We start from the raw sequence: 21,163 nt of genomic DNA, 5'->3' as shown, positions 1-21,163 counted from the left end.
CGGTTAGAGACAGACGTTTCCAAATTACCATGGAAACAGATCCACTTACCTGGAACCCCGGGAATTTCTTTCTGCCTGAGAATCTTAAAATGACAAGACGTGTGGGGGGTAAATTCTGTACCCACTGCCTGCCTGCCATTCCCCAGGTGGCACCAATAAGGCCTGCTACATGCACTCAGCACCTACCGGATGCCTGGCAAAATGAGCCATGCCTGTGCAGACTCTGTGGAAGGCCTGGCTTATTAGGGCAGAACCTGATGTTTCCCAGAGACAGGCCAGAGCTGGGCCTTTACCTTTCAAGGTCTCAGTTTACCCTAGAAAAAGCAAGTGTGGGCTAGCATCCTATCCAGGATTTCTGTCTCGGTTTCCACAGCCCCAGACCTCCTGCAGTCCCATGCCTGCACCAATAGCCATAACCTCCCCAGGGACCAGGGACTCATCCCACACGACAAAGCTCTTCCAGCACCCCTTCCCCAAACACCGTTCCCCACCACGTCTCTGAGGGCTGGGTGAAGGGAGCCGAGGGCCTGCAAACGCTCAGGCGGAAATGTGAGAAAGCTCTTTACTGGGGGGTACAGCAAGGAGGAGCAAGGCCATCTCCCCCTACCTGCCCCCACCCCCTCCTAGGGCCCTGGGGTGAGAGAGGATCTCCCCCTCCCCGCACTGGACCACCACTGTCTTTGGTACAATAAATAGAAAACAAGGGGAGAGAAGGGACCAAGGGTCCAGTCCTTAGTGGGGAGGTGAGCCTAAACCCCTCTCCTTGAACCCCTGCCCCAGGCCCCAATCAGTGCAGGCCTCACCCACCCCGGCTGGGTAGCAGCAATTCCAGTCAAGGGGAGAGATGAGGATGGGAGCCCAGGGCCCCCAGATTGGGTGGGGGGGGGTATGGCTTCAGGAGGGGCCCCAGGGAGGGGGCAGGGTCATGAGCTGGCTGCCGTGCTCTGGGGTATACCACAGAGGCCCAAGTGCGGCCCCAGAGTGGCAGGGTCATCAGGGGGTGGGAGGGGTGGACGACCTCCTGTCATCCGAGTCCGGAGGGCTGAGGCAGCCGGGTGCTGGGGGGCAGGCGCTGGGTGAGGCTGGGAGCAGTCCGGAGGGCCGCCCACCAGGCTCACGTCCATCAGCTCCAGGGGTGGTGGCGAGGTTGGTGACGGGGGACGGCCAAGGCATCGGGGTTGAGGGGGTAACTGGGCCCCGGCCCCTGGCAGTGATGAGGCAGAGGCAGGGGCCTGATGTGTCTTGTGCGGCACATCACCCCCTGCCCAGGGGCGCAGTGGCTGAGAGGGCGGGACCTAAAGGAGCAAAGGAAGAGTTGGTGATGGAGACCTAGGTCCTGAAGCCCCAGACACTCCACCACCCACTTCCAAAGTCCCCAAGGTGCCATTACCTGGGGGCTGTTCATCTCACAGTCAGTGATGGGGGGCCCAGGGCCCCCACAATATCGGTTGCTATAGCGGTAGGTCCGGTTGTCACTGGAGGAGCCACTGGAGCCTCCTGGAAGTGCCAGGGAAAGAGAGGAGAGGCCTTATGCGAGGAAAGGTAGGGCTGAGTTTTCAGGTGGCTGAGTCTGGTTCATGGTCCAGGCCCAGGTCTGGGCTTTGGGGCCAGCACCCAGTCGAAGGATCAGACCCAATTTTGAGATCAGGGGTCAGAGTTCAGTTTGGGGTGTCAAAGAGTCAGAACCAGTTTTAGAGATCTGAACCCAAGCTCAGTTTCAGAGACCAAATCAGGACCAGTCTGAGCTCGCCTACCCCACCCATTCTGGAGTTGAGGATCATGCAGTTTCATAGCTCTAGGTGAAGGCCCAGTGACAAGACCCCCCCCAAGATCAGGCCAAACCAGAGCTGCCCCGACCCCTGTTCTACCCCATCTGGCACTGAGCACCCACCAGAGCTGGAGATGGAGCTGGCGGTGCTGGAAGAGGGGCAGGTATCGAGGGGCGCGGGCGAGGTGGAGGCACTGCTGCCTGCCGGGCCCGTGTTGGTGGCCTCATCAGCCGTGCGGCGGAAGAAGCCATGCTGCAGAGCCCCCAGTGGGCTGATGCGGGCGGCGGGCTCATACTCCAGCATGCGCAGCACCAGGTCCTGGAAGCGGAGGTAGTCGGCGGGGCTGTGGCCCGGCTCCCCCGCCCGCCGGCCCCCGGGCCCGCCCGTCTGCACGCCCAGCACCTCCTGCAGCCGCCGTGTCCCGGGGCCCTGGTAATCCTGGCAGGGGGAGGTGGGAGGGGGGGCAAGAGAGTGGCCGTCAGTGGGCAGGAGGGGCAGGGAGACACACACGGGGAAACAGAGGCACAGGAGAGAAAGTGGAAAGAGAGGAGCTAAGAAGAGTTGTGGGGTAGGTAGTAGGAGAGATGGGGTGGGTGGGGGAGGAAGGAAAGGACAGACGGGGTGGAGGGAAGAGGAAGGAAGGGAAAGACACAAGGGAGGGGAAGCAGGGAGAGAGGGAGGAGGGAGCCCCAAGTGTGAGAGTGAGGGGCCACCGGGGTAGGAGGAGCGGCATGGGGCAGGGGCCGCACCTTCCTGAGTTCCTTTGTCCTTCGCAGGGTCCAGCCACCCCCAGGCAGCCGCTCAAAGTACTTTCGAGCCTTGGGTGCCTGGTCCAGCATGGGGGCTGGTGGGATGCCCAGCACCTCCACAATCCGGTTCATCTGGTCCACCTGAGAGCAGGCAGGCAGTCAGGATCATCAGGCCAGCCAGGCCTCCACCCCCTCCAGCACACCCCCTCCTCAGGAGCACACCTCGTTGGAGCCACTGAAGAGGGGCTCTCCAGTGTGCATCTCCACCAGGATGCAGCCCAGGGACCACATGTCAATGGCCAAGTCGTAGGGTGTGCCCAGGAGCACCTCGGGCGAACGGTAGAAACGGCTCTGGATGTACTGGTAGATCTGGGGGAGGAGAGGGCAATAGTCAGAGGTCCCGCCTCCCCAACTCGTACCAGTGACACCCCCACAGCTAGGAGGACTAAAGACAGGTCTCCTGCCCCCAAAACTGGGGACGGGGGTCTCCAAACCCTGATGTTATCAACACCAGCTTTCCAGGAGTCACTCTGCTGGCCTAATCTGATCCTGATCTCCATTTTTGCTGGCCTGATCCTGAGCCCCTCTTGGTCACCAGAGGCTGGGAGTCTGTAAACCTAGGCCCTTCCCACTCTCCCAAACTGGACACTTTTCAAACCACTACCAGCATCATCTTAAATGCCAGCTCACAAGAAGCTGCAAAGCTGAAGAGCCCCACCCCTTCCATACCCAGCTTTAAGAGCACAGGGTAAACAAAACTTTGCAAACTGCCACGCCAGGCTCAAAGCCACCCAACTCCCCCTCTCACCCCCTACATCTGGCAGTCTCAAAACTGGCTTGTTCTCCCAGGCTCCACTCATCTTTCCTTCCGGCAGTATACCCTGTGGCCCTCTCCATCACCCACTGGCCCCACCCTCCGTACCCGCAAACACCCCCATCCCAAGCACTATCCCTCAGGCATCAGCCACTTCAAGCTGCACATTACGATCCCATCCCCTCCAAGCCTCGCCCCTTGGCCCCAGGCCACCCGCTGGCCCCACCCACAGTCTGGCCCCACCCACAGCACTGGCCCCGCCCCGGGGCCGCACCCGCTGGCCAAGCTGGCAGGAGCTGCCGAAGTCCACGATTTTGATGGCGCTGCGCTTGGGGTTGCAGAGCAGGATGTTCTCGGGCTTGAGGTCGCAGTGAATGATGCTGAGCTCGGGCGTGGCCAGGAAGAGCAGCGCCGTGCAGAGCTGCTGCGCTAGCTTCCGCGTCAGGTTCAGCGAGACGCCACGGAAGTGCGTGTTGCGCAGGAGGTCGTATAGGTTGTAGGAAAGCAGCTCGAACACCAGGCACAGGTGATTCCGGAACATGAAGTGCCGCTTCAGGTGCACTGCCGGGAAGAGGACGGAAATGGGCCGAGGGAGAAGAAACTGCGGCTCAGAGAGGGCCAGCGGCGGCCTGGGGCCCACGCTCATAAGGAGAGAGACTGGAACCAGATCTGTGTCTCTGCTTCTGGAGCACAGGCCAAACTGTGGTGTGCCCACAGGTACCAGCTGCTAATCAGGATGTTTTTATATGTCTATAACTTGATTCACACAGGAAGTTAATTTTCTTTTCAAGTCTCTGTCAAACTTCCTGATTAAACCAAAGAGAAAGTTTCCATTTGGCACTGATGGGTTTTTAACACCATCCTACACTTCCTCATTTAATTTTATAATATTGTTTTAGTCTCAGTTCTGTTTATTTTTGTGACAAGGGATGCTTGCTTTCCATTTACTGTAAGGCTGTATATTCTCCTTTTAAAAGAAACGCACTCCTTAAATCCACTTGCTTTTTCTCAGAGGAATCAGTAAAGAGGAAAAAGACTGGCATAGATGTTAAGAGTAAAGGCTCTGCAGTCCACTGCCTGGTCAAATTATAGCTCCACTGAGTACAAACACTGTGACCTTCTGCAACTGACAGCACGTAAGTGCCTCTGTTTTTTCATCTCCAAGCTGTGGGCAATGATAATGGGGCTTCGGTGCGGGTTAAACCAGTGAATTTATGTAAAATTCTCACAACAGAGCCTGACCCTTAGCACCGGATAAACTCTGACCAGCATTCTCATGTGAATAGGGTAGACATCCTGAAAGCGGCAGGAGAAATCACTGATGTCAGGGAATTACAGACCAAACCCTGCCCTGAAGACACCAGCCCCTTCCTGTACCGAGGGTGACCCACCCCCAGGCAGGTCTGCCCCAGGCCTCACCTATATAGTACTTCATCTCTGTGTCATGCTGGTTCATCAGCTCCAGCAGCCGCAGCTCAATCTGGGCCTGGTTCAGGAAGGCCTTTTTGTTCTTGATGATCTTGATGGCCACCAGCTCCTGGGTCTGATGATCATAGGCTTTCACCACCTGTGACCACAGGCATGTCACAAAGTGAGGGAATGGGGGCATGGAGGACAGAGCCAGGTACCACCACTCTTCTCCCTCCAGTAAGGAGACCCACCAATATCACCATCGGTAACATTAATAACTCAATTTGAGTGCTCACCAACAGTCAGACACGAGTGGAAACACTGGACATGAGATAACACAACAACCTTATGTGGAGAGTCCTGTTATTTGCACTGTTTTACAGAAAAGGAAACGGAGGCACAGGTAACCAAGTGATTGCACTGGGGTGAGTGGCCCAGCATGGAACTTGAAGCCACTGAACCACTGGCTGTGTGGGTCAATATCAGTGGGTGCCCGTACCTCCTAACCCCTGGATCAGGGTCGGGTGGGGGGCATCCCGCACCTGGCCAAAGGAGCCTTTGCCAATGAGTGAGTCAATCTCATAGCGCTCCAGCCAGCGCTCGCCACTGCGCACGATGTAGTCATGGTTGTCATCGTCATAACCGTGGTTCAGGACCTTTTTCTCCTTCTTGGTGCTCGAGTCCTGAGGTGGCACCTGCTGGGCCCGCCGCTTCTTCTTCGCATAGTATACCTGCCCGGCCGGCCGGGAGATGAGGACTGGTGAGTGATCGAAGCCAGGACCCCTCAGCACCCAGCTGGTGTCCCCCACCCCCTGCCCACCTCATTGATGTGCTTGTAGGTCTTGATGAGGTCCACGGAGAGCTTGCGCAGCGGGGCTGAGGTCGCGTCTCGGAAGGCCAGGGGCAGCCTCCGCGGCAGTAGCCGCCCATCAGGCAATACCTGGGGGAGGCGGCGTGACGGGTGAGCACGGAGGACAGGCCTTCACCTCTGACCTCAAGGGGGAGAACTGCGTGCACAGCTGGCTCATCATTTCCACACACATTATTTAGTTGGTCACTGTCTGACAACCCCACTAGAATAGAAACTCCCCAAGGGCAGAAACTTTATCTTGCTCTTGCTTTATCTCCTGTGCCTGGGGCAGGGCCTGGCACACAGTGGGTGTTCATTAGAAATTTGCTGAGTGAATGAAGTGAACTATTTACCCCTGATCTTTCATCACATACCTTTACTCTTTTCTAAACCTCAGTGGGAGAGATCGGATAGAAAACCTGGGCTCTGACCCTCCCAATCCTTCACCTGAGACCATCCATTTTGGGTATCCCATGTTGAGGAGCTCCCTATCTTGCTTTATCCTCATCCCTTGGGGCCTTCCTAACCCTCACCCCCCACTCTGTGCATCTTTGACCAGTTTTCTCATCCTAAGGATCTTGGATCTGGGTCCAGCAACCTATACCTCCTACTCCATCCTGCTTCCAGCTCTACAGTTTAGAGCCTTAACAGTCTACCCTTGAAGGTCTTTACCCTGTGCCCCCACGCCTTGCTGGCTCCAAGACCCTGCAGCTCAACCTTCTTCCCTTTCAACCCCTCCAGATCTTTCACTCTGGACTTTTTTTTCTCCCCTTAATGAACATTTATTGAGTGCTTACTATGTGCCAGTCACTCTTCTCAGCACTTCCAATTGCATTTCATTAACTTGTTTAATCCTCACAACAACCCTGTGAGGTAGGTATCATTATAGGCCCCATTTGACAGAACAGGAAACTGAAACATGGAGAACCTAAATAATATAACCGTGGTGCCAGGATTTGAACCCAGGCTCTCCAAACCCTGACTCCGCCAGCAACTCCTCTATACCTTCCACTCCCATGGCACCCTTCATGCTCCTGGGAGACTGTCTTGGGCAACCACACCATCTTTTTGGCCCCAAGATCCTTCTAGCCCAGCCTCCCCCGACCCCCAGGCAGGTGAGGATCCAGCTGAACGCGTACCTGCGTGTGCTCCTGGGGCCCCGGGAAGCCAGAGAAGGGACCATGGCCCGGTGGGACGGCCATGGTGGGCTCAGAGGGCCGCAGGGGAGTGAGGCCTGGAGCGGGAGCCCGGCCGGGGGGCGCCTTCTCGCATCCTGCACCTCGGCTGCCACCGCCGCTGAGACCTGAGAGCGGGCGGGAGGCGGGGGAACAACGTGGAACAAGGGGATGTGTTGGGCAGTACCAAGCGGGAAAGAGGTGGACAACACAGAGAAGGCAGGGCACAGAGTGAGGAAGAAAAGGGTACAACACAGCAGCAGGTGGCAATGAAGAGAGGTGACAGGGAGAAGTGGTGATGGGGGGGCAGAGCGGCGTCCCCAACAAATGATTACCAAATAAATGAAGGAGGCAGCACAAAGAGAGGAACATGGAAAAGGGAATGATTGGGAGCCAGGCAGGGGTGTGGGCCATGACAGGAAAGGACAGAAAGACACGAATAATTGCGGGGGAGGAAGAGAAGAAGAGAGAAACCACAGACAGTATAGGGAGTAGGATTCACTCTGCTCTCCTCATTTCTACTCATGGCCCTCCCCAGGGCCCCTCACACAAGATCCCACCATCCTGTAGTCTTCCCTGAACATCATGATCTCATCTTACCACAGCAAGGTCCCTCAACTTCAAGATCTACCCTTCCCAGTTGGTCCCCCAATCCAGAGAACTCTAAGATCTCCCCAAACCACATGAGTCTTTTGGGCCCCCTCCAAACCACAGCAGGGTCCTCAGGAACCTCCTGATCACACCAAGGTTATCTTAGGACCCCTTCATAGGGTCCTAACCCTATGGCATTCTTACCCACCAGGGTACACCCTTCCCAGGGGACCCTCCCCATATGGTGCTAAGACCTCTTCCCTATAATTTCCTCCCACTGGGGACCACCCCTCCGTAATTTCCCAAACCATATTCCAGTTCCCCCATGCCACATCAGGGCCCTTCCCCACATTACTCCAAGCCCCCGCCCACCCCCAATCAAGGCCCACTCCTTCTGATGGAAGCAAGGGGGAGGCGTTCCTTCCCACGGTTTAGAGTGGATGGTCCTCGTTTCCCCTACCCTGGCTCCTACCCCCACCCTCCCTATTCGTTATTCCTGTCAGGGCCCTTTCTCCAGTCACTCCTCTACACCAGGGTCAATCCACAACTGTGCCCATTCCTAGAAGGCCCCCATAGGTAAATTCCCCAAATATCACAGAGTTGTCCCCTTCCAGAGCATGTATCACACCAAAAGCGTCTCCCCACGGGCCTTCTCCCATGTCAATCCTCTTCCCCTATGCCAAGCCTTGCCACTCCACGACCCCTCCTCTCTCTTGGAGCTCCCCCACAAAACAATCTCTTCCTCGGGGCCCTCCCACACCAGGACCCTCTCTCCCAGCCCCCACCCCCTACCCGGGTCGGGGCTGGCGCGCCCACGGGGGGCTGGGGCGCGGTGGGGCCCCCAGTGGGGTGGGCGAGCGGCCAGCATGGCGGCGGTGTCTGTGGTGAGAAGACGGCCGCCTGTCCCGGCCCGGCCGGCCCGGCAAGCCCCGCGGCGGGGAGGACAAGCGGGACAGGCGGCTCGGTGGGTGACAACAGCAGCCGCCGCCCCGCCAAGGGCGGGGAGAGGAGGGGACGAGGGTCAGCCCGGGGCACGCGGGGGAAGGGGAAAGCAGGTGGACGGGGGAGGGGCGGGTTAACCCTCGCCCCGCCAGCACCGCCCCACGCATCCACCCGCCCCAGGGGACCCCAGCGTCCCGCCCCCCACCCTGGAGGCCCGCCGGGGCCAGCGGAGCCCCGGCGGGCGGGGCCGGACAGAGCTTGGCAGTCCACACCTACGATGGCAACAACCTTGCCATTGGCCGCTGCTGCCAAGAGCTCAACCAATTACAGTTCAGGACAGCTGTTGCTAGGCGACGAGGATGCGGCCGGCGGAGCCGAGCCCAAACAAAGAGCGGGAGCGAGGCTCGGCTACCCCCTCCCAGCCTCCCTCCCAAGACTGCTACCTCGGGGCTCGGCCCCTTCCAGGAATCCGACTAAGAATAGCCAGGCAAGGCCTGCACCTGCCCATCGCCCCCCTCCTCTTCTTCCTCGGCCTCATGCTAAATCTCGCGGCGACGCGGGCAGGGCGGGTCCCGTACTAGCCCCCTCCCGAGAGCGCGTGCTGCCCCGCCCGTAGCCGCGTCGTTACCTGAGAGCGCGGGCAAGGGAACTCAAACTGCTCGGGAAGCCCGAGCTCAGTCCTGCCCACTGGCTGAAGATATCCAGCAGACGCGGCGAGCCAGGGCCCCGATTACCCAGTAATGCAACCAGCAAAATGGCGACCACAACAAACCGCCCCCCCCAGCCCCGGACTCCGCCTCCCACCCCCCCAATCTGTTCCCCCTCACGTGACCCAGGGAAACACTCCGCGCCTGCGCTCAGAAGAGCTTACCGGGATGCACACGCAGGGAGCAACCAACCCCGCCCAAGCGCCGAAATCCACGTTACGGCTGCGCAGGAGGCAGCTAAGGTAGGAGCATGCGCTGTATGACCGGATGAGAACGCCCGCCCCCACCACCACGCAAGTTGACCGAGGGCGCATGCGCCCTGTTGATAGAGGTCGCCAAGCAATCGGTGCAAAGGGAGAGACTGATGAGTCTTTTAATAGAAAAACACACGTGTAACAGTAGCAACACAGTCTCTCTCGCGATCCTGATGGCGCTGGGCTTCAGTTCTTCACCTTGGGGGGTGGCCTGTGAGAGGAAAGAGATGAGGGGACTCAGAGCTCATCACCACTGTGGGGCACTCCTAACAAGTACTGACTGGACCCCCTGCTCACCTGTACACACCCACGACCACAGCGTGGTCTCTTTCGTATGGCTCTAGCGTCAACTGCTCCTGGGGCTTCATGTTCTCCTGCTGCATCTTTTTCACTTCAGAGGCAAACACGGCCTCTGCAGAGGCTGTGGAGTCAATGCAGTTGGCCTGCAGAAGAGGATTTGAAGTCTGCAGCAAGGCTTTGGGCTGTTTTCCCTTTTTTGTGCTTCTTTAAACCAGTAGAATTTGTTTTCATTGGAGACTAGGCTTTGGGAATGTAGGGAAAGACTTCGTTAGATAAGTTTTCAATTTGGTTTGGATTGGAACAGGAAGCCTTAACAGAGCCCTATTTATCTAAAAGCCAGTGTTTAAATCTTACACTCCGGGTTTTTTTTTTTTTTTCCTACTTCCTCTTCTTTAACAATAGCAATAATGCAGCTGAGAATACTAAAACAAATGCAGCAAAGGCTGCAAAAAACAATGGTGAATCTGGTTGAAGACAATGCAGAGGCCTCTGTACTTCAAAATGAAACATTTTTTAAAACGCACCTAGCATTTATCTGGTATTTATTTTACACCAGGTTCTGTTCTCAACACTCCATACATATTGAGATATTTAGTCCTTACATAAACACTAAAAGAGATAGGACTAACATTGCTATTTTGCAAGTGAAGAAACAGGCATATAGGTTAGGTAACTTGCTCAAAGACACACAGCAAGATGCAATTCAAACTCAAGATACTCAGACTCAGCGATCATGCACTTAATCACTACAGTCTATGGCCTCTTTAAAGTCTAAGCTTTTTACTTTTGTAGACATTTTTCATTATGTGCTATTTGAATGGGTGGCTTATAGGGAGCTGGGAATAGACTGACTGGATTGGGGGATGGAGGCCCCCTTGTTTTGACTGGCTGCTTGGCAGTTACAGATAGAGAAGATACTGCCACCCCATCTTAAGACTCCTCTAAGCCCCGCACCTTAATGGAAATCACAAAGTGTCCTCCATTACGCAGGAAGGTGTGGGCATTCAGGGCTACAATCCGCGTCTGGTCTGGCTGGGCCACGTCAGCAAAGATCACATCCACCATTGCTAGGGAGAAACAAGTAGTGGTTAAGCTGGATCCACCGGATCTTCCCAGCTCCTCCCATGGGGCCTGTGCCCCAACACCAGCAGGTTCCTGGCAGAGTCTTCCCTGCCTCCAGTCTCACTTCCCCCCATTGATCCCCCTCCCTCCACAGTGCCCCCAAGATGGGTCCAAAACCCACAGTCACACCATTCATTCATTCATTCCTCTTGTAAACCGTGTTGCCACCTACTCTGTGGCCAGCCCTGGGCCGGGCGTGGGGGACAGAGAGACGAGTCAGACCCGGACCCTGCCCTCAAGACGCTTCCGGGTCTGGGTGGGGGGAGACAGACACGTCATCAAAAAGACAAGTAAAGGTGAGCACTTACAGGCAAGAGCGTCTGCAGGATTGTCAAATGAAAACAAGTTGCAGGACAAAGGGTAAGGTATGAATGCACAGGGGAAAAAACTCATGGAAAGAAAAACCAGGGGGAATGCAAAGTAGTATTTTTAAGGCAGAGTGATTACAAAAATAAATAAATAAAATAAAATAAAAAACTTAAAAAAATGAAAAGATGGTGCAATGAAAACTGACTTTTTTAAAATCAGGAAAAGCAGACATCAAATTGTTCATATTGGTTACCTCTGGGGGTGGTTTATAATGCGCTCCATTTTTACACTATGCTTCTGAATTTGTTTTTAAAACAAAGTTATTTACATTCACAGTGGGCCCCTCTGGGCCAGGCTGTACTCCGTTTGTGCTTTCTGGGTTATGATCTCCCCAGACGGTGCTGATGAGGACCTCGAAGGAGGCTTTTATGCGTAAGTCAGGGGTAGTATAAAAGGTACCACGTTTTGCAGGGAGGCAGGAAGTACTGGGGTGGGGGAGATTAGGGGGAGGGGCAGGAGATTGGAGGAAAGGAGGTTGGCCCTCCAGACATCCCAGACCCTGAAGCAGGACTGCCACCTCCACAACCTCACCTGGCTCCCCTGACCCTTTTCATTTCTGCAGACTCAAGAGGCCTGTTCATCCACTCCAATTCCATCCAAATCAGGGCTCTGGAGGCCTCTTCCAGGAAACCTGGAGTGGCCTGTCCTACCCCACCCGAGCCAACCCCAGACCCCTCACCGATGAGCATGCGGTATTTGTGCGGGTGCCGAGCATCTTCAATGACAGGAATAATGTTGGTCCTCTTCTTGGCCAAGTTAATGAGGTCACGGCCAGAACGGTGGGAGAACTCAACTGCATAGACCAGACCGTCCTAAAATAAATCAAAATCAAACAAAAACAACAATGATACTAGTTCTCATGTATGGAGTGCCTACTTTGGCCCATATCCTGCATGCATCTCTCCAAATCCCCAAATCAAAACCCTACCATTTAATGACTTATTATCCTTTTAGATGAATAAACTGAGGTCCAAGGGTTATTCAATCCTGCTTTGCCTCATCTGAGAGCCCAGGCCCCCAATTCAGGCTTAAAATGAGGAAGCTAGGGCACAGAGATGACATCATAACAGCTAAGAATATCTGCAATGGGCCAGGCACTGCTCTTGGCACTTTACAGGATTTAACTCATTTATCTTCACAATGACCCTATTTTCCAGATGGGTAAACTGAGGCTCAGAGAGGGACAGTAACTTGCTAAAAGCCACTTCACTGTTAAGAGCCTGCACCAGAGCCTGGGGTTTTTAACCACTAAATTACACAGCCTACAGTCTTGTAGCTGAGTGAGGGGTCATGAAGTGAGATGCATGGGTGCCCTCTCAACAGGGAGCCTGTCCAGCCACACAGAAACACAGGCCCAGAAACTGACATCTTCTGTTCTTTCAAGAGAAACCAGAAGACCAGATTTGGGGGGTATCACATTTTTTTTCTTTTTTTTGGTCGTATGCGGGCCTCTCACCGCTGTGGCCCCTCCCGTCGTGGAGCACAGGCTCCGGACGCGCAGGCTCAGCAGCCACGGCTCACAGGCCCAGCCGCTCCGCAGCACGCGGGATCCTCCCAGACCAGGGCATGAACCCGCGTCCCCGGCATCGGCAGGCGGACTCCCAACCACTGCACCACCAGGGAAGCCCTGGGGGTATCAATTTTTAAAGAGGGCAACCAAATCAAAACGTACTCTCAGCTCTGGGCCCCTCTATCACTGGTCACCCCGATACCCACGCCCCTTCCCTCCAGGCCGAGAACTCAGGAGTGAGGCTGAATGAGGCTTTGGAGATGATGTGGTTCAAAGCCGCTCCTTTCACTCATAGGCACTGTGACCAGGAACGGCCTAGCTCCAAGCCACACAGTGCAGAGAAGTGGCCAGGGCCTCTGACTTCCAGGCTGGCAGAGGAGGTGGCCTTTCCCTCCCTCCCACCCCTTCCTGCCCCCATCTGTCTACTCACCGGGCCTACGATATCAGAGACGTGGGAGACGGTGGTGCCCGAGGCAGCCCCGAGGTAGAGCACCTTGGCCCCTGGCTTGATGTGGATCTGGTCTACGCCGCCCAGGATTGCTGCCGCTAGCTTGGAACGGAAGGGGTTCCAGGCGCGGTACTCAATTTTGTCATCTCCCTCCTGGGCCAGGAGAGATGGGGACAGAAGTCAGTGCCAGGCTCTTCTGCAAGACTGCACTGCTCTTAACTCCTGGGCCCTCAACCTAAGGGACTGGGCGCCCAATCATCGTACAAGAAGTGACCGTGGGTACACATCTGCGGCCACGGCAGAGGCAGGGCCTGCCCTCTCGTGGAGGTTCCTGACTCAGGGGCAGCGACAGGGACAATAAACAAACAAGGTCATCCCAGGTAACAGCAAGGCAAGACCTATGCATTCATTCTATAAACACTGACCGTGCCGGCACACAGTGTGTGCCAGCCCCTATGCTTAGGAACTGAGGAAACACAGTGAAGGGGACAAAGGCCTCGCCCTCAAGCAGTGAGGATACGCTGAACTGACTAATACACATGGCATAATAGCTAGTGACGGGGCTAAGGAGAAAAGATCAAGCCAGGAAGGAAGATCTGAAGTATGGGGAGGAGGGCGAGGGCAGGTGAAAATGAGAAAGGGTGGCCAGGGAAGAGCCAAGGAGGAGACATCTGAAGCAGACCTGAAGCTGAGGGGCCACTCAAGTTATCTGGGGAAGTGCATTCCAGGCAGCAGGAAAGCCAGCAGAAAGGCGGTGAGGGCAGCTTTTGATAGGGTGGTGCAAGGGGGCCTTGTGAGAGAGACAAGGTGACACCTGATCAGAGATGCTGGTGATGAAAAGGAACCAGCCATGCACAGGGCTGGGAGGAGAGTGTTCCAGGCAGAGGGAACAGCAAGGCTGTCGTTGTGGCTGGAAGACACTAAGTTAGGGGGACAGTGGGGAGGGGAAGCTAGAATGCGCAGGGCCTTCCAGGCCACACTGAGGACTCGGGACTTTAACCTGAAGCCAGCGGGACGTCACGGAAGGTATCTGAGGAGGGGGGTGCATGATCTGACTTATGGATTAAGATGATCCCCTGGCTGTCACGTGGAGGACGGACGGTGGGAACAGGGAGACCAGGCAGCCGGTTACACCGTCAGCTTGGGGCTCTGGTGGCTTAGCCAGGCGCCCAGGTCTCACCGAAATCGAGACTCTCTTCTCTCCATAAACTGATTCTCCAGGGACCAGATTCTTGGTGACCAGTGCATCTTCCTTTCCTCGACAAATGAAGACACCTGGGTGAGGGATCAGAGCAGGGGTGAACACCCCAGCGGGCCACACCCCACCCCTAACCCCAGGGGGTTCCCTGCCTTCCTCACTCACCCTCATGCCGATGAGGCTCGACCATCACATTCTTCCCCGACTGGTTTCCTTTTTTTCCTCCCCGACCACGACCCCGGCTGCCACCAGACTGGAACCCGCCACCTACAAGGCAGAGGTGCAGTGAGAGGGAGACCCCACGATGCTTCCCTCCCTGCTCCCCAAGCCCAGGGAAAGCCCCCTCCATCACCTCTTCCTCCTCCTCCTCCTCCTCCTCCTCCTCCTCCTCGTCCACGGCCCCTAAAGCCTCCGCCCCGACCTCGGCCCCCGCCAAAGCCTCCACGGCCTCCGCCAAAGCCTCCACGGCCTCCGCCGCGACCTCCACGGTCACCAAAGCCACCTCGGCCACTGAAGCCGCCCCCACGGGGGCTGAAACCTGTGGTGGAAACAGAAACAGGAACCATCAATGGGGCCATGGAGCTTGAGAAGTTACTCCTACGCCGAGGAACTCCACTCAGGAGAGAAACGTGCACACGTGGGTGCCAGGAGAGGTGCCCACGCGTGTCCACAGCAGCAGAACAACGGACTAACCTGAGTGTCCATGAGCAGTGGGCAAATGACAGAGGGACTATTCCCAACCAACAACGAAAAGGATCAACAGCTCCACACAACAGAGACGTAAATCTCAGAATCATGGTAAGGGAAAAAGCAAGCCCTAGAAAACCACATCTAACACAATATCCTTTTTTTTTTTTTTTTTTTTTTGCGGTACACGGGCCCCTCACTGTTGTTGTGGCCTCTCCCGTTGCGGAGCACAGGCTCCAGACGCGCAGGCCCAGCGGCCATGGCTCACGGACCCAGCCGCTCCGCGGCATGTGGGATCTTCCCGGACCGGGGCACGAACCCGCGTCCCCTGCCTCGGCAGGCGGACTCTCAACCACTGCGCCACCAGGGAAGCTCCTAACACAATATCCTTTTTATAAAGTCCAGCAACAACTAAGAGGTGCTATGCTGTGTGGATATATGTGGTAATCCACGCCCCACCTGCCCCCAAAAAGAGGCAAGAGACTGATAAATGTGAAACCTACGATATTAGGCTTTGGGAGGGAGAAGTTATGGGGTTAGGATAGGGGAGGAAAACATAGATAGAGGTAGATTTACTGTCAATATTCTGCTTTTCTCGGTTGGATCGCAAATGCACAGGATCTGTTCTATTATCAATATTAACGAGTCTGAATAAGAGTGTGCACTGTGTGTGTACATGCACTGTGGCAGTAGGGTCCCCCAGGCCCTGGAAACTTCTTCATGCCCTCCCACTCCTGACCTTGTGTGTGGCAGAAAAGCGCCAACCCCAAAACAGAGGGGAGGCATTCAACATCACATCGTTCCTGCTAACTGATCCCCCTGCTTCCAAGCATGCACAAGTCTCTCCCAACTCGGGGGAAAAAACAAGCAAACCCCAAAACTGTCCTTTATGGATGGGCGGCTGATCATAAGCAGTTTAGGGCTTGTCAACAAGATGGAAAGTTTAAGGGAAAAAAAAACTTTCAGAGAGACTTCATTTCCATCACTTCAGGAGAGAGCAAACATTGTTCACTTCACTGAGCACAAAACAGTGTCTGAAGCAGACAGAACTCTCCTGGTGCTAACAGATTCAGTATTTGACTCTTCTGTGATGGCTTCAAAAACTCTGCAGTACTTTCAGAAAACTGCATTATCAAACAATCGTTCGTGTGAAAATTAGTGATGGTTTAAAATGATCTCACTTGATGTAAACTATTCAATAACGAACTTGCTGAAGTTTTTGCAAAGGTGCATTATATTCTCACCCTATGAAGGCTTCATTCGTTTTCATGGTGTTAGAGATGAAAATGTAGAACTTTGAAAAGCTAGTCCTAATTTAGTTGTTAAAAATGAACGGTTTTCAAACTCCTGCACCAAGAGTTGTTGACCTCTGGTCTCCTGCTCCCTCTGCAGTCTACTGCCCACACAGCAGCTGGTGACTGACCTTTTCAAAACAGCAAATCAGCTCTCATCATTCCCCTGCCCAAATCCCTTCAAAGGTTTTCCATCACATTCTAAATGAAATCAAAATTCCTTTCTCTGGCTTCCAAAGCTAGAAATCGGTGGGTCTCATCCTTGCCCAGTGCTGTTGCTTTGATTCTCATGTAAATTGTCTGGGGTGGAGGCCCGGCCATGGGGCTTTTTAAAGTTCCCCAGGTGACTCTAATGTGCAGCCCAAACAGAATCACGCATAGTAAATGGGCTGATAACCCTTAAACCCCTGGGTTCTGTCTCATGAAGAAAACACCCTCTCTGTTCATTCAGGAAGCAGGTGATCAGATGGTGACCAGAGGCCCAGCCCCTCCCTCAAGCAGCTCATGTATTGACTACAGGGAGACGGCCATGCCATCTCCCTGTAGTCAATACATGAGCTGCTCTCTAAGACCCTAGAGAGTAGGGAAGGTTTGTGGGTATCTTGAAAAGTTCACCTGTAAGAAGGAGATACGGAAATAACACAGTGTCCACCTCGCAGAGTTGTAAAGATTAAATGACAATACTTACAGAGCACTTAATATGCTACCTCGCACACAGTTTGAATATATTATTCAAACCCAGGAGAATGAATCCCTCCTCCTTCCTACTTAGGGGAGAAACCACGAGGCCTAAGAGACCCTCAACACAGGCCTGATAGAACAGAGACCCAGAAAGTGTGGGCATGGCATGGGGCACAGTGGGCATGATACTCAAAACATATCTTAATCCATTTCAGGTCCTGAGGTTCTTAGAAAAATGTACTGAAAGTACCCACTCCTCAGAAAAACGCACATTCACATATCTTTTTCTTTAAGTTTTGGCTGGAGGGTCCACAGACCCCCTCCCCCACACCAGTGTAAAACTGCTCTCCTGCCACAGCCTTCCCCATCTCAAAACTGGAAACTCTACCCCTCCAGTTACACATGCCAAAACCCTTCATTGTCCTTGACCCCTCTTTCTCACACCCACATACAAGCTGTTGGCTCTATCTTCAAAATATATTCCCTGACAATTTGTCAGCCAGGTCCATTGCTACCACCCTGGTCCAAGTCACATCATCTCCTAGTAGATGACAGCAACAAACTTCCCACTGATGTGTCTAATTTCACTCTTGTTCCCCTAAAGTCTTTTGCACACAGAAGCAAGAAGGATCCTTTTAAAGGTCTCAGTCAAGTCTGACTGACATCAGGTCCCCGCTCAAAATCTCCCAAAGGCTTCCTCTCTCAACCAGACTAAAATCCTCGCTAAAGAGCTGACTCCTGACAACTTCTACAACTTCTTATTCTAACACAGTGAGGGAAGGGTTGGGAAGGCGTAGCCTCCATTCCTGGGACAATCAGACCACAGGATGCCTGCAGGCTTGCCAGGGTCTCAGTGGGAGACACACTGCCTGGCACTTCCTATTCCACCAGTAGCTCTGTAAACACTGAAGAGAAAGGGAACTTGGGAGGGGGCATGGACCCACAAATTCTGCCCCCCCCCCAGATGACCCCATCTCTCCACAGGCTGAAGGCGGGAGAAGGAAGGAAAAAAGAAAACCTGTACTAGAAAACAGACCCTTTCAGTCATGGCAGAAGACTTCCCCATCTCCAGGGGAGCAAGTTGGGGGGAGGGGAGAGGGGCTCGGCCTGATTCAGGAAGAGCTGAGACACCAGGGAGAAGGACCCTAATTTTGCTCCCCTTGAGAAGAAAGATAAAGATAACAATTAGAGAAAATACTATTATATGTCAAGCACCGTGCTATATGAGACATAACTGCAAAATGTAACATTCTGTAAGTTTAAAGTGTACGACCTGTTGATCTGATACACATATATTGCAAAATGATTACCACCATGTGCTAGTTTTTCTTAACATGCTCTCACTAAATTAGAACTGGGTGCCATTTTATTGATGAGATAACTGAGGCTCAGAGAGGTAAAGCCACTTGCCCAGGTCACACAGTAAGTTAAGCATAGTTAGGATTGAAACTCTGAACTGAGGCCCTTCTGCTGTCAAAGCCAGGACTCTCATCATTCCGCTAGGAGGGAGGTGTGGAGGGTTCATCAAAATCTCGAGTAAAATCGTAATGAATAAAACCACTCACGCCCTGTGATTACCTCCCTTGCCCACCCCACGATAATCCTATACTGGGCGTGTGAAGTTTCACCTCACCTCTCACCGCGAGTTGAGAATCACTAGGCCCAGGAGCTCCACTCCATTCTCAGGGACCCGCCCCCCTCCGGAGAGTAGAGAGCGGGAAAGTGGGCCAGGGAGGGCAAGCCGGGAATACTCATCTATGCCGGCCCTCTCTGAGAAGCTCGGTTTGGAGCCAAGGGTACTGTAGTTGCGGCAGCGACAGGGGAGCATATGGGGTCCTAGAAGACCCAGCCCCCGCACACAAGACCGGGGGCTCTCCGCCTCCCAATCAGGACAAATCCCCAAATCCCACGCCCAGAGATCCAAGACCCCAGATGCCTGGATCTAGATTCTGGTTCAGTACCCTCGACTGCCGCCCGCGGCCCAATATCCAAGACCCCTATTGACTGCCTCAATGAAACGAATCCCAGTTCAGGACACCCCCAATTCTACGCCCAAGACTCTACTAACGACCGTGACCTCTGAGAAGTCAGTCACAAACCTCTAGACCAGGAACCCGAACCCCAGGCTCAGGTTCGATCACAGGGCGGAACCAAGCCCTCCCATCCCCACAAGAGACCGGAACAAGACCCCTTCCCCACAAGAGACCGGATCTGGGGCTCAGAATCCTTGCCCCCAGGCCAGGACCCCGCCCCTCCGTTCCGGCCTGGCGCCCCGATCCCCGCCGGATCCCAGTCCTGAGCTCCGACCCCAACCCCGGCCTCCACCTGGCTTCATAGCGAGCGTGGAGCTGCACGGCTCAGTAATCTGCGGCTTCCCCGGGTCCACGCGTCTGGAGCTTTCGCACGTGGAAAGGAGCGCACGCGCGCGGCGACGTACACTGCGTGATGCAACCACGCAGCCCCGCCCCTCGGAGCCTCAGCCCCGCCCGGAGCCTGGTGCGCGCGCCGTGGGCGGAGATTTCTGAGCCTCTCTGGGCACCGCCCCCTCGACCGTCCTTGGAGCTGCCTAGACCTGAGCAGCGTTCGCTACCCTAAGTACGCTCCCCACTTCCCTTTTACTGGTGCGGTCACCCCAGTAGTCAGGGCTTATCCCCAAACTTTCGCACGGGCTATGCCCTCTGCTTCTCTTCTCTATTCCTAGTTAGCTCCCTAAGATTCCCTCTACACTCAAAAGCCTTCCCTGATCCATTTCCATCCCCAAGAACAAGGGCCGACTCTGGACTCCCATTCATACATTGGAAAAGCATTTGTTGTGCGCCTGAATGTACCAGGCACTGTTCTAGGCACTGGGAATACAGTAGGGAACAAGACACAAAAATCCTGGAGCTCATCTTCCATTGGGGGAAACAGACACCAGACAAGTTATTAAAAGCACGTTGAATGATAGACGGCAATAAGTGCTTTGGAGAAAATAAGCAGGGAAGGGGGATAGGGACTGGTGCTGGGACGGGGGTGTGTGGGGTGTGTGTGTGTGTGTGTGTGTGAAACTGCTTATGAGGTGGTCAAGGAACGCAAACAGTGACTTTTCTTAAAAATTAATTAATTAATTTTTGGCTGCATTGGGTCTTGGTTGCTGTGCGCAGGCTTTCTCTAGTTGCGGTGAGCGGGGGCTACTCATTGCGGTGGCTTCTCTTGCTGCGAAGCACGGGCTCTAGGCGCGTGGGCTTCAGGAGTTGTGGCACAGGGGCTCAGTAGTTGTGGCGCACGGGCTCAGTAGCTGTGGCTCACGGGCTCTAGAGCGCAGGCTCAGTAGTTGTGGCGCACGGGCTTAGTTGCTCCACGGCATGTGGGATCTTCCTGGACCAGGGCTCGAACCCGTGTTCCCTGCACTGGCAGGCGGATTCGCAAACACTGTGCCACCAGAGAAGCCACATCCGGTAAGGAGTGAGGCATGCTCCTATCTGGAGGAAGAAAGTTCCAGGCAGCTAGGATTTTAGGTGCAAAGGCCCTGAGGCAGGAAAAGTAAGGAGGGTTGCAGAAACACTGAGGAATGTGGTCGAGACAGAGTGAGGAGGGGAGAGTGGGAGGAGATGAGGGCAGGGAGGTTAACAAGGCAAATTATGTGGGACCTTGGGGTGAGAACTTTGACTTTTACTCTGAATGAGATGGAGGGTCCTGAACAGAGAAGGGATATGATCTGACTTGGGTTACTCTGGCTGCATGTGGGAAACAGAGTGAAGGAGCAGGGTCAGAGCAAGAAGACCAAGGAGAGGCCTGCTGCAGTGGATCAGGTAGGAGACAGGATGGACTAGATCAGGATGCAGGCAGAGGAAGGAGGGAGGAGGGAGAAGATTCTGCGTAAATATCGAGAATTTTTTGCTAATTTTATAATTTGAATATTCATCCTCATATTCATTCCACAAAGCAAAACAAGTGCTACTATGAGAAGTTACTAACAACCTCCAGGAGAATCCACTGGTCTGTTCTGTTCATTGTTGTATCACTTTGTACCCAGAACAGGGCCTGGCACAGAGTGGGTGCTCAGTAAATGTTTGTTGAAGGAACGAATGAACCTATGCTATCTTGAGTTCTCTGTGAAGGGTCTCAGAAACATTCCTGAAAATTTGTTTACATATTAAGATGGAAAATCTGCTGAGTCTATGCTGGATCTCCAGGAGCTATGTAATAATTCAAATGGCTCCAATTCAGGGTGATGTTACCTACTACTGATGGATTTTACTGTTTGCCTTCCAATTAAAAATGTTTTTTTTCTAAAGGATGAAAATCCTCAGCGT

The 21,163-nt window shown here is 54.3% G+C and overlaps 2 protein-coding genes and 1 long non-coding RNA gene across 8 annotated transcripts; 1 reads left to right on the top strand and 2 right to left on the bottom strand.

Moving 5' to 3' along the window:
• Positions 1 to 548: 548 nt before the first annotated feature.
• Positions 549 to 9,070, bottom strand: DYRK1B (dual specificity tyrosine phosphorylation regulated kinase 1B). 5 transcript variants are annotated; one of them, XM_007122001.3, is made up of 11 exons: positions 8,929 to 9,070; positions 6,732 to 6,895; positions 5,563 to 5,682; positions 5,285 to 5,473; positions 4,752 to 4,899; positions 3,607 to 3,893; positions 2,741 to 2,887; positions 2,519 to 2,659; positions 1,892 to 2,207; positions 1,391 to 1,497; positions 549 to 1,295 (listed from the first exon to the last, which is right to left on the bottom strand). In XM_007122001.3, exons 2-11 carry the CDS (start codon positions 6,792 to 6,794, stop codon positions 924 to 926), a joined length of 1,890 nt encoding a protein of 629 aa, XP_007122063.1. In that variant the 5' UTR covers positions 6,795 to 6,895; positions 8,929 to 9,070; the 3' UTR covers positions 549 to 923. The 5 variants fall into 5 exon arrangements, with proteins under 5 accessions (XP_007122063.1, XP_007122061.1, XP_054938606.1 ...); XM_007121999.3 differs by lacking the exon at positions 8,929 to 9,070 and adding an exon at positions 8,151 to 8,387; XM_055082631.1 differs by lacking the exon at positions 8,929 to 9,070 and adding an exon at positions 8,151 to 8,379 and having other exon boundaries at positions 1,892 to 2,087.
• A 102-nt stretch (positions 9,071 to 9,172) lies between these two features.
• Positions 9,173 to 11,718, top strand: LOC114484947 (uncharacterized). The gene is made up of 3 exons (XR_003678327.2): positions 9,173 to 9,249; positions 11,329 to 11,424; positions 11,615 to 11,718. It is a non-coding gene; the product is annotated as an uncharacterized lncRNA (long non-coding RNA).
• On the bottom strand, positions 9,365 to 19,290 carry FBL (fibrillarin). 2 transcript variants are annotated; one of them, XM_007122003.3, is made up of 9 exons: positions 19,194 to 19,290; positions 14,561 to 14,746; positions 14,374 to 14,475; positions 14,191 to 14,285; positions 12,993 to 13,163; positions 11,732 to 11,864; positions 10,516 to 10,628; positions 9,559 to 9,704; positions 9,365 to 9,472 (listed from the first exon to the last, which is right to left on the bottom strand). In XM_007122003.3, exons 1-9 carry the CDS (start codon positions 19,201 to 19,203, stop codon positions 9,448 to 9,450), a joined length of 981 nt encoding a protein of 326 aa, XP_007122065.1. In that variant the 5' UTR covers positions 19,204 to 19,290; the 3' UTR covers positions 9,365 to 9,447. The 2 variants fall into 2 exon arrangements, with proteins under 2 accessions (XP_007122065.1, XP_028340407.1); XM_028484606.1 differs by lacking the exons at positions 9,365 to 9,472; positions 9,559 to 9,704 and adding an exon at positions 9,718 to 9,803 and having other exon boundaries at positions 19,194 to 19,286.
• Positions 19,291 to 21,163: the final 1,873 nt, after the last annotated feature.

Source organism: Physeter macrocephalus, unplaced genomic scaffold (genome assembly GCF_002837175.3).
Source record: "Physeter macrocephalus isolate SW-GA unplaced genomic scaffold, ASM283717v5 random_194, whole genome shotgun sequence".
Taxonomy (NCBI): Eukaryota; Metazoa; Chordata; class Mammalia; order Artiodactyla; family Physeteridae; genus Physeter; species Physeter macrocephalus.
The sequence above is the reverse complement of the archived record's forward strand: the minus strand, read 5'-3'. Positions and strand labels throughout refer to the sequence as shown.